The sequence below is a fragment of the Lacerta agilis genome, chromosome 3, assembly GCF_009819535.1.
Source record: "Lacerta agilis isolate rLacAgi1 chromosome 3, rLacAgi1.pri, whole genome shotgun sequence".
NCBI lineage: Eukaryota > Metazoa > Chordata > Lepidosauria > Squamata > Lacertidae > Lacerta > Lacerta agilis.
Genome location: NC_046314.1, coordinates 43327734 through 43340660, shown reverse-complemented (window position 1 = coordinate 43340660; position 12927 = coordinate 43327734). Strand labels below are relative to the sequence as shown.

Here is a 12927-nt window from a genome sequence, read left to right as displayed (position 1 = left end):
CTCTATATTTTGTCACCTAGAACAGACATGCATGGTTTTGGTACTTAACTGGAACCTCCTTAAGAATCTGAGAAATACACATCAAATTGGCTTCACTTTCATAGATGTTCTACAAGTCTGCTTTTCATCCTGCTCTCCCCCTCCCAGAAGTTTAGGCGAGGGGTGATACAAAACAAGCACTTCAGGTTAGCTCTGATTTTTATTTTAAGATCGTTCAAACCACTTGGCATTTACCGGAGCATTCGTTCCTGAAAAATCCTTGCGCCTCTATTCATGATATTTATTTTTAGGCCTCGCAACCTAGTTCTATTTTTGACAGCTTTAGCCATGTAAAGAGGAAGGTGCGGAATGTAAGAGAAATGAAAAGCAGGCAGGAGAAGGCAAGTGGGGGAGAACGCAGAGATGGGTGGCTTTGGAAGTGGCAAAGGGGAAGAAGCAGCACTATTGATGGAGCTGGAATTCTGCTACATACAGCTAAGAAAAATAATGCTGGTCATATGAGTGGGCTGAGCAACCCTGACCTTTTGATGGCAGCACACCATGCTCTCAGTTAGGAACACAGGAGCATTGAAAGCAGTGCTGTACTGAGTCATATTATTGGTCTATCCATCTCAGTGTTGTCAACACTGATTGGCAGTGACTGGCATGAGGCCTGTGGAGATGTCACAGGCAGGATGGTTGGATCCTGGGGAGCAATGGGAGGAGCTTAGGGAGTTGGAGCTGGATGACACCAAGGAATGTCCTAGCAGGATGGGGAAGGTGAAATTGGGACCCCAAGAAATGTCCAAGCCCAGGAATAGAGAGCTAGATCCAGGGGTGAGGCAAACTGGGTTGGCAGTGGAGTCCAACACCCCTAGTCACCCCAACACCTGGTACTGAGGAGCTGCCTCTTCCTGCTAGGGAGGAGCTTCTTTCTTTGGGGGAGGCAACTGAGAGTAAATTGGAAGCTGATCTAGAATTGGCATCACCTTCACCTCCACGGACAGAAGGATGCCAGTTCTGGCACAAACAAACCTTGCTTGAAGGAGTTCTTCAAGTAAAGCTTTGGATAATATCTAATGGGTCTGGACAATGTTTTATTCTAAAAGGAATCAGTTTTTATGCATCCAGTTGCTTCATGCTGCAAAATATTGATATCTGCAATATTAACTGAAGCAAAAGACCTAGGGTGCTTCCACATGGCTTCCACCCTGTTGTAGAAAGGGCATACAACCCAGCCCTTCAGCATGCTGAGAGTAGGCTGTGAATTGGGCTCTGTATAGGAAGGTACAGTGCTATAATGCTTTCTCCAACTCCCTTCTCTTCAAACCCACATGTCAAATGTGTTGCCATTTATGGAAAGCAGAGACCTTTCTGTGCCTCATACTGAGAAACATGTAAAGAGACCTGCTTCTACTTCAACTACTCTTAGGCAAGTGTGCATGGGAGCAGCTGTGACATCCACTTGGTTGTCCTTCCTAGACTGCTATTCTTCTCTGTTGGAGGATAGAGCTGTGTATGTTCTGGTTCCCCTAAACTAGGATGATGCTGGTGGCCATTATCATGTCAGCAGTGTTAAAGTAAGATTTATTGGCTAGTCCAATGAGGTGATTTCTGCACATGGATTGGGAAGAGAGGTACCATCTTGTTCTTTGCCTCTGACAGCAAAATTCCTGTACTCCATATGGGTACCTGCAAGATCTGTGTTAAGGAATATATGGTTAAATCTCCATATATTTCTCATCCAAATCAAGGCAGCCAATGTGACTTTTTGAACACAAATTTAAAAACACCAGGAGCTCCAATGTCATGTTTAGCGCGGCACTCATTTTTGTAATGTAAGATGGAAAAGCACCTCTAGGAGCAGCAAAATAAAACAGAGCATCCCCATTACTTTCCTCACACGACTTTGTTGCTGTTTGACAGCACCTTTCATTGCTGACCTACATATGCATAGAAAGGGTCACAGACAGTGATAAACACTGTGCTGTCGGAAAAGTCTCATTTTGGTTTCTTCAATGGAGCTGTCATGTATGTTCCTTTTATTAAGATTTGAGCATAGTATTGGTCTGTGTTGCAAGCTTGCACACTCTTGCACTCCCAACAGTAGAGTGCACTCTACTACAAGGAACCATCCATCCAACCAACCAACCAGTTAAACAATCAAACTCATGCTTTCAGGTTAATATATCTTTATAACTGTTTCCTAGCAGAAACCCTGTTATTTAAAGTGGTTATACAGGATGAAAGGGACGTCTGCCAGCTGTGTCAGAAATGCTGTCAGGAAGCAATTTGCACAACTGAACAATAATTATACTTGTTAGACAGATTTTTGACCACTGAGCAATTATGCATGTGATACTTAAAGCGCATGGAAATTAACAAGGTTTACTTTCAGGTCTTGTGAGCTATGCGGTGCTCCCGCACTTGCAGCAGAGGATCTCATCTTGTTGGGTTAGGAATCCCTTTCCCACCAGTGAGCTGGAACATTTCCCACACTTAAAGCAGTCACTGTGCCACTGGCGATCCTCAAATGAGATAAATTTGGCTTCGCCGAGAGCTATGAAGAGAAAACATGGAGATGAAAAGTGGGGCTGTGAGTGCCTTTTAGCAGAACACTAAGGCAGTAGCTTATGCTCTAATAAGCAAAGTCCCTTCCCTCTTCCTTTAATAAATGTTAAAACCTGAGCTTAGTGAAGTGAAGCTGCCATACACTGAGGCAAATTTGTTCCATCTAAGAATCTAAATAAGACTCTCTCACCCCTTGTTATGTCATGTTCACTGAGGGCTCCCAGATTAAATAAAACCCTCAGTTATCCTGATATATGGAAACTGGAGAAAATTGGATCAATGAACACGTGTGATTCATTCAGGGCCCGTCCTACCATTAGGTAGAGTGAGGTGTCCTCATGCAATTGACTTGTGATGAAAAAGCTGTGATGAAAATGCAGCAAAATATCAGATACTTAATATTCTTGTTGTATTCTTTACTACCAGGTATGGAGACAATGCTTTTAATAGTCTCTGTCTCATGGCACCAAAATAATTTGATGGGTCTTAGGAACTATGCGTCTTGGCCTGGTTGGGGGTAGGGACACCATTTGTAATTCCACCTCAGGCAGCCAAGTGTCTAGGGCCACCCTCAATTCACTGAAGGGTCCATGTTTTCACATGTACTACAACAATAGATGCTGACACAGCTACCATATTGGCCCGAATATAAGCCGCTCCCTTAAAATTCTGCAGGAACTCACACCCATTCCGCTTTACCACTGTTTCGGCAGCGATATTGTTATAGCCAATTTTTGTAAGGCCACGAGTTTAAGCCACACTTGAACTTTTCATGGTTGGAATTGGGGGAAAAAGAAGTGAGGTATATATTTGGGCCAATACGGTATATATTTCTGAGAGTCAGAAATGGCTACTATGGGACCAACAATGTGCACATTTAAGACAGCTTCCCTGAGCTGCCTTGTCCATTTTAATGCAGGATGCACATTCACAGGTACACACTGTTTTGTATACGTAAGAAGATAAGAAGAGTCCTACTGGATCAAAACTAAGGCTCACCTAGTTCAATACTCATAGCCTTATCATACTATGGATTTAACAGTCCACCATATTTGTTGGATATTGTGAATTATAAATCTAACACATAAAAGTAAATTGGCCTAAAAAGCACATTTTTATGGAGCTGTGGAAAGGTGGTGCTTAATTGCTTGCAATTAATTATGCATGTAGAAGAAATTCCAGGGTCTGGTGTGTGTGTGTGTATGTGTGTGTATGTATGTGTGAACTCACATATGCAATAGAGAGAAAGGTTATGGCTGATTGAATTTCCCACAAATTTTGTTTCTTTCTTTGGATGATGGGATCAGTAATTAATTGGCAGTGTTACCCCTCAGAACTGGGACAAGAGGTCATTCAATTTGTTTTTAAAAGGATCCAGCTAATGGTCTTAGAGTACTTTTAAATAGCCTCTGTGTGTTTGCCAAACATTTAATTATAAGCCATTTAAACACAAATTTTGAAAGCAGTGTTTCTATTTCTGGCAAGATCTGTTCTTCAATTCTGGGAATATGAAGGTGAGGCTAAATGATTCAAGCATGACACACAGAAAATGCCTTCTATCTCTTTCACTGCAGAGAGAATAACAGACACACCTGCCAGCCAGAGTTTCATAGGATGCTTGGCAATGCTAGGGTTCTCCAGATCACATGCTCAGGAAGTGGATGAACTCTTACTATGGCACCCTTAAAAACAATTCCAGCTTCTGTCTAATGTGTTTGTGTGTACTGGAGATTAGAAAGGGGAGGACGACTCATTTACAGTACATTTAGCTTTGCTTTAAACAGTTGTATATATTGTTGGTTATTTTGATTTTCAGAGGCTGGGAACAGATGCCTTTCCTATTGCACTCATACTCTTTGACCCAAAATGTGGATGTAAACAAGGCCATGTTCAGAGCCGCCACTTACTTACCATGGTAACTGCATTGGTGTTGCTATTCTCACAGGAACGTGGGAACGCAGGGAGCTGCCTTACACTGAATCAGGCCATTGGTCCATCTGGTTCAATATTGTCTATAATGATTGGCTCGCCAGAGTTTTAGGCAAGGTGTCCTTCCAAGCCCTATCTGGAGATGCTTGGGATTGAACCTTGGCCCTTCTGCATGTAAGACAGATCCCCTACCACTGAACTTGGACCCTTCTAAAGAACTCATCTTGGATCTGACCTTTCCCCAAGATGTTCACAGTAACATAGGCAGTTTCCTCTTCATTTTTATCCTCCATAACCATCTTGTGAGTTTATTTTTAGTTTGTTTTTTTTAGTTTGTTTATTCATTTGATTTTTATATTGCTCCTTCTCCCAACTAGGAGCCCAGAGCAGCATGAAATATAATTAACATCATCTCATCATCACTAAATGCTTCACAGTGCCATAAAAAAATCTAAAACCATCAACTACTGTACTCAAATTACAATCTAACATTTACAATTGGTGGGTCCCTGGCCACTCAGTTCCCAAAGGCCCGGGGTGAATAAATCGTTTTTTCACTAGTTATCTATCTATCTATCTATCTATCTATCTATCTATCTATCTATCTATCTATCATCTATCTATCTATCTATCCATCCATCCATCCATCCATCTATCCATCCATCTATCTATCATCTATCTATTTGCAGTTAAAGTGAATACAATAAGAACAAAACTAAAAGGGCAAAGGGTGTTTGGTGGGGCAGAGAGGGAGAAAAGGTCAAGAATGAGGGAGATAACTGCATGTAATTAGAAAGCCTTTAAAAGGGTTAGGGAGCAACCCTAAACTCCTGGGAAGGGTGACTAGGAGATTTCCTGTGGAGTGGGGGAGATCCGCAGTCCTTGGTGTAATGGTGGAAAGCTCAAAACTTAAAAGGGGATTTCTGGGAGTTAATTAGAACCAAAGCCTGCTTATTCCTCAGATATGCCTACAGATTTTTCATTTTTTGAGGAGAGGGACTATGCTGGCCTTGGAGCTGGCATCCCCCCCCCCTGCACTGGAATCCATCAATAAGTTCTAATTCTTTGGTGGGGAGGGGATGTTCAACATTTTGTTTGTTCTTTCTGGTGTCTCACAGATGTCTGAAACCAAGGGCAAATTGGCAATCTTCTGAATATTCAATCAGTAATATATATTTTTAGACTACAGTCCATTCTATCATTCTAGCTATATGCAGGGAATATATTCCACCAAAAATAATGTAGTACTCAGCTGTTTAAAATGCTAAAATAAGAACTTGCTTGAATGTCTTTTCTGGGAGTGTGGATCAGTGGTGGAGCTTCATGCTCCGACATCGGGGGGCGGAGAGCAGACGGGGGAGGGGCTGGCGTGCGTCCTGGTGGTGGGGTACGCCGCCCACAGAGGCATGGCACGTATCCTGGGGGTGTGATGCACCGCCTGTGGGGGCATGGCACCCAGCGCGGGTGGGGGAGCAGCCGCGATGGCACTCTGCTGGGATTGCACTGCCGGGGGCGGTACGCTCCCCCCGCACTCCTCTTCCTCCACCAGTGGTATGCATATCACCTTGCTTTGCTGGATGATGCTATTGCAAATGGACCCAATATATAAGAGTGGAAATAGAAATCAATACTTAGAATGCACCATTGATTTGTATTTAATTAGAAGGAGACCAGCATTATGTTCTAAATCACAAATGTTTGCTTTGGCAAGTATACTCTTGCAGTTTGCTTACTGCAAGTGTCTCAAAGACTATTAAAAATAAGTGAATAATTTCAGTTCTTCAGAACAGATTGCTTTAGAGTGGTGAAATGCAGTGGAAGTGGTTCCATTCACAACAAGATTTTTTTGGACCAGGCAGTACAAGCAATCAGGGAGACTGCACACACTGTGACCACCACATGACAATATGGTAAACTCAACCCAGCACCCGCTAAAATTCCTTGCCAGTGAAGCAGAAAATTGGAAACGTCTTTCACAGAGGAAGAAAAATTTGGAAAAACTGGAGGATGGATTTTGGCACAATACGGCTAGAGAGCCATCAAGGGGTTGGGGGCCATCCAATGTTTTGCTCTGTGGCATACATATTTTACCTGCATAAAAATTGTGGAGCAGCTTAAAAGTACAGTGGTACCTCTAGTTATGAACTTAATTTGTTCCAGAGGTCCCTTCTTAACCTGAAACTGTTCTTAACTATAGGCGTGCTTTTGCTAATGGGGCCTCTTGCTGCTGCTGCTGCGCCGCCGGCACACGATTTCTGTTCTCATCCTGGGGGAAGGTTCTCAACTCGAGGTAACTCTTCCAGGTTAGCGGAGTTCGTAACCTGAAGCGTTTGTAACTTGAGGTACTGTCAAGGCTGGTCGATTCCTCTTCACATTACCACACAAACGTCTCTTGGTCTTTTATAATTTTTATTAAGAATTCACAAGCAGTATTAATAAATAGTTCTTAACTTCAACTATCCCTCCACAGAGTCATTCAGTTCAGATGCCTTCTGAGCTCTGCTTCTCCCCTGACCAGCAACTCTCAAAAGGCTTTTCCCGCTCTTTTTCTAACCCCCTAGTGAGGACTGGCTTGTACCTTCCTTCCCCCGAGTTGGAGTCATAACTTAACCCTTGCCTCTGTGAACATTGTAACTCTTTTTCTAACTCTACCCTGACAGGTACCACTGGTGGTACTTTGGGTTAAGAACTTAATTCGTTCTGGAGGTCCGTTCTTAACCTGAAACTGTTCTTAACCTGAAGCACCACTTTAGCTAATGGGGCCTCCTGCTGCCGCTGCGCCACCAGAGCACAATTTCTGTTCTTATCCTGAAGCAAAGTTCTTAACCCGAGGTATTATTTCTGGGTTAGCAGAGTCTGTAACCTGAGGTACCACTGTATTCAGCACTGCTTGCATGGAATTATGCTTGTGTAATGGGACTTCTGCTCCTCCTCTTCTAAGCACCTTCAAAATCTGCTCCAGGGGGTCCTCTAATCTCATGGGACAGATTTTTGGAGTATTCAGGGAGCTGCGGGGGAAAGGGGAGAAGGGGGAAATTCTGCTACATGCACCAGAGAACAGCAGCATTGGATATGAACCAGGGTGCTGTGATAGCAAATAAATTATGCAAGATCTTACGGAGACGAAAGAGGGAACTAGGCATGTGGCCAATATTTTGTTATGTACCGTAACATTTAGTTTGAGCCTGAATCTGATTACAGCTCAAGAATTGTGGAAACAGGGCCACTTTCTCATGATCATATACCGGTACATGTCCTGCAGTAATAGTACTACCTCTCCAATTCTCCATAAATAATTTTGGCCATCAGCAATGCTAAAATAATGAGCACAAATGCTGCCAATGATTATACGAGGCTCGCTTCTGCCATAAGGACATCAAAATATGGACTGTATTTTGTCGGTTGGATAGCCAACAGTTACCTGTAATAGGCTTGGTACAGGCCACACACTTCTTTGCATAGCGCCTGCTGAAACACTCAAGGCAGTAGGGGTGTTCATCCTTGGAAATGAACCGCTGCCCTGCCAGCTGCTTCTCACATCCAGTACACAGAAAGCATTCTTTGTGCCACGGCTGGTCATGATAGGTCACACCACCAGCAGTTATCACCTATTGGATGATAAAGGAGCATTTGTAGCCAGATGCTGAACTTGGGCATTAAGTACAAAACCAAAGGTCAATAAGCACCACACTTCCTTGGTTAATTTATAAAAAGAGAGAGATGCTGAATATCAATGGTCAAGGAAAATGAAGGAAAATGTCACTCCGGGTCTCTGTAACAAGGGGGAAAGGGACTCTACACATGCTCAGACAAATTGTTTCCCTTTTTATTACTAATGTCCAACAGGGTTGGCTCTGAGACTGTTCCTACAGAAACAGCTGATGGTTGTAAAGGAAATGCAGCATTATGATTTTTAGAAGCATACATAAACAGAAGGGCACTGGCTTGGTGTTATATTGTGGAATCGCATGGGTGGATGGACAGCTGAAGCGTACTTCAAGACAATCCAATGTATGCCAATCAGAAGTCCCACTGTGTCCAATGGAGTTCACTTCCTAATAAGTGGTCTTAGGACTGAAGCCTTAATATTATTATCTCTCTAACGGTACAGTCCCATATATGTCCCCTCAGAAGTCTAATTGTGTCAAATGGGACTTATTCCCAATAATGACACACCTGTGCCTGCTAGATTAGCCTTTCCCAACCTTGTGTCCTCCAATGTTGTTGACTACAACTTTCAACATCCCACTGGGTCTGATGTTGGGACCCAAAGTTGGGAAATGCTGCACTAAACGATGATTTGGGGGGGGCACCCATCTTGTATCCCATATGGTGCTCCTGAAATGTAAAATGCACTATTGAATGCATTGTTGGTGCTATTAGCATTTACCTTCTGCACACCTGTTCACTGCGTGTAATTTTGACAATGGAAACAGGATCAGAGTATCTGCTTCCTCCCGTCTCTTGGCAGTGAATTCTGTCAAAGCTGAGGATGTTTGCATCAGGGTCATTGTAAGAAATAATTTATTTTTTCTTTGTTTGTTAACAAACGCTATGCTTGCTTAATATGAAGAGGGGTTTGAAAGTAATTATGATCTCATGAATTATCTGAAGGAGTGCATTCCAGAGGGTGGCTGCTGTCACCAAGAGTGTCTGCTTCTCCTTTGTGGACAAATGACAACCCCCTGTTTGTGCGATGGACAGTGTAGTTCATTGTGATTACCTATCTCTCCACCCCCGCTGCCCCAGTATTTTTTCATTTGCTTCGTTACCTTTTTGCAGGAGTAACAACACTGAGCAAATTGCTTCTCAAAACAAGGCACACAATAATTGTCGTTGTCCTTGGTAATCAAAGGCTTTGTCCCTAGCGGTTGCCGACAGTGTTGGCAAACAAAGCAAGCTTCGTGCCAACAACTTCCTTTAAACTCCATTTTGCGAGAACCTGCAAAACCAATCATGAAACCTGACAGATTATTGGCCGGCTGGAAATGCTGTATTAAAAACTGTGCTAAAACAGTATGGTTAGGACATTATTTCTACATTATCAATTATAGCACAACAGCCCCAGTTCAGCCAAGCACAGAAACTCGTGGTTAAATTCAAGTTTTAATGTCAAAGTGAAATGGCCATCTGAAAACTAATCAAAGGACATCCCGGGGGTTGTCCATCCCGGGGGTTAGGAGCCGCGCTACCGCAGCGCGCGGCTCCGGTTGGGGTGCGGGAAGAGCGTCCCGCACCCTGGGCTCCCCGGCTGCGCCCGCGGAGGCTCCGAACCCTTCCCCTGCCCCCCTGTAAAGGGGGAGTGGGGGTGAAGGGACAACGGAGCCGGGCTTACGGGGATATGCCCCAACCGGGATGCAAATGCGGCGGCAAAGCCCGCGGTGAGCGTCTAAGTTCTACCTGTGAAGAATGGAGCTAAAGGAACCCGGTGGTCGTGAGTAAATAATCTTGGCAGAAATCGGGTTTTTGGAACGATCCGGGGGGAAGGAGAAAGGCAGCCTGCCTCCCTCCCTTCGAGCCTAAGAAATTAACCAATTTGAGGGATTGCTGCCACAGAACTGGTTATAAAGTATCTAAAATCGATACATGAGACTGGCAAACTTTTTTCTTGGGAAGCTAACTAGCGGAAAATATCTCTATTTAAAGTTGCGGTGTTTGCGCTCCAGCTTAGGAAAATGGCGACGAACAAAGAGACAGGAGAAGAAATATGATACCCACTTCCTCCTCCTCTGCCAGTATGCTGGGTTTCGTCCTTGAACTGGTATTGAACTCTGGACTAACAGATGAACAAAGGCTCACTGCCTTGAAGGTGGAACTAATTTACAGAAAAGTTAAAGTCTTGTGTGGGGGTCTGAAATGGAACCAACTGCCCACAGAGGAGGCTAACAAAACTTTTGACACTATGGAAGAAAATCTTGTCAAAGAGCTGAGAGGATGGATGGAAAGATGGGAAGAAATGAATGAGCTACTTCGGAGAAGAAATTCGCTTGTTGGGGGTGGCAGTTCCAAGGCGATGTCAAGATTTGCTATATCCAGTCCCCGAGGTGTGAGCTCGGGGGCCAGGGACAGAGAATTAAGGTATTTACAAGAAGAAAAGGAATGCTACAAAGAACCGGAGAAGCTGAGAGAGGGAGAGTTGGATACCTCGGAGCTCGTGGCAAGGAGAGCTTTGGACTGTGCCTGGATCTGTGGACGTTGGGAGAGGGAAGTTGCATGGAAGTTCAGTGCTGATGCCATCAGGAGAAGAAGAATGGACAGAGGGGGTGTGGGGTGAAGTATTAAGTAAAATCTAAAGCAATCTGTTATGGTATTTTGAAATTGGAGGGTGAACACTGTCAACAATAGTTTGTTTTATTATTTGTTTGAACATGAAAAGAGATATTTCAAGTTTTTATGTTATTAGCAGCAGTTCAAAGGATAGAAGAGATAGATTTGATGAGGACGATTTGTGAGGATTGATGAGGATGTAGTATAAATAAAGTCAATTTAAGTGGTTTAAGTTTATAGATTAAGACGATTAAGATTAAGATGAAGATCAAGATGAATGTTTTACTTTATATATATAATTAAGTTTAATTTTTTAAATGAAGAGGTTAAAAAGTAGATTATGGATATAAACTCGAAGGTGAAAAGGCAGGGGAAGTCAACTGTCAAGATTGGAAAAAGAATTTTTTTTTTTGAGATGTCTAATTAAGAAGAAAAATCATGGCAATTTTTGTAATAGATGTGTAATTGTATTTGTTTTGTATGTGTATAAATGTAGGTGCGGTTAAGGTTGTATGTTGTTATAAGTAAAAATGTCAATAAATTCTTATAAAAAAAAAAAAACAAAGGACATAAAAATAAGATATAGGGAGGGAAATGACCTTCTGATAGGGAAAGATATAATTATACATGTGGAGGTCTCTGCAGTTTGCCATATTTCTTTCAGCAATTTTTCTTCTAAGTCTATGTACGCATTACTGCTTATTCCGGCTCAAGTGCACCACAGGTGTTTGAAGCTACAGGAACTTGACGTCAGCCACAGTCCATAGGTATCCTGCAGGAGCTTAAGTAAATCATCAACATTTTGCAGCTAGTTTTTCTAACCCTGAGCTGTTTTCTAAGTCTAGCATAAATGGAATACTGTAGCACTTAATGGAAAATATTTTCAATTGACTAAGCCTTACAAATGCAAAGACATTAGTTAACCGGGACTTTCCAACACCTCCTCTTCAAGGACTTGAAATAGCATGGTTTGAAAGCGCAGCACAGGGGAAGCTTTACACAGAGAGGAGGAATGCAGTTCAGGAAAATAGCTGTTTCGTACAAGTGGTAATTGGATATAGGGTAAGTATAATGATAACAATGAGATTCTAATCAGCTCCAAGTCCTGGGAAGTATAAAACTCATATAGTCAGTGCCTGTGTGAATTGAGCACTTTTTCAAGACTCTTGTATCTTATGCTGGAAAGTGTCAATACTGCATTATTCCATTTTAGCTTTATGTTGGGTCTACAAATTAGTTCATTACTGTACTTTACCTGTACCAGTAAACAATTTTTAGCAAGCCTATTATCCTCCATTTTTTTTAGTTGACTATAAGTGGTAGAGGAAAATTGCTGTATATATGCAATAATCTGAAATAAAACTCTGCTGTGATACAAGCAGCTAAAAATAAGTTTGCCATCGCATCTCTGTATCAGAACCAAGCAACAAAGAATGCAGGAGACCAAACCTCCCTGCATTTATTTTTAGTAGTTGTGGCGGTTCTCTGGGGTTTACTGGAGAAGTGGCAAAGGGTAGGTGGAGGGGTCTTAGTCATTTGTCCCTACACCACATCCCCAATCTAGATGTTCCCCTGAGGCTGGTATCGGGCTCATGGGTGTATGTGTGTGTGTGTGTGTGTGTGTGTGGATATACGGGTACCTCAATAAAATTTTGAAAGGTTGTGAAATCTAGTGATGGTTCTATGCCAGACTTTATGGTGTCACATGCAGCTTGGGTCTCACATCTTTGCACTGCCCACTGTCTCTGTGACCCTTCTGATTGCATCTGAATAGGCTGCTTGAATTAAAAGAAACTAGCAACCTACCACTATCAGTGTTTCATACCTTCAACCATAGTTTTCTAAATTCAGCTGCCAAATCCCATTCCTAAATCAACTCACAGGACTCAGCTATACAGCTGCAAATATAACGTTTTAAATGTGTTTTAAGTGCACTATACAAATCTGACACTAGATAGCGATGGTGAGCTTATGGCAAATTTAATATATTTTTCAAAACACTTTTTTTTTTTTTTAAAAAAAGAAGCATTTTCACATTATTTTAATATATGCATATAGATTCCACCACAGTCACATTGGTCTTCCAATTTATTCAGAAGGAACCATAAGTACAGCTTAGACAGATTTAACATTAAGCAGACCAATTTAATTGTGTGACTGCTACTAGAGTCCAGCATATTA

The 12927-nt window shown here is 42.4% G+C and overlaps 1 protein-coding gene across 2 annotated transcripts in view; it reads right to left on the bottom strand.

The window, feature by feature from the left end:
• Positions 1–2026: 2026 nt before the first annotated feature.
• FHL5 (four and a half LIM domains 5) overlaps positions 2027–12927 on the bottom strand; it is a 29160-nt gene continuing 18259 nt past the window's right edge. For both annotated transcript variants that reach the window (XM_033143456.1, XM_033143457.1), the window contains exons 4-6: positions 9252–9421; positions 7901–8087; positions 2027–2539 (exon numbers count right to left, since the gene is read on the bottom strand). In XM_033143456.1, the coding sequence (XP_032999347.1) occupies positions 2388–2539; positions 7901–8087; positions 9252–9421 (509 nt within the window). In that variant the 3' untranslated portion in view covers positions 2027–2387. The remainder of the gene's footprint in view (positions 2540–7900; positions 8088–9251; positions 9422–12927) is intronic.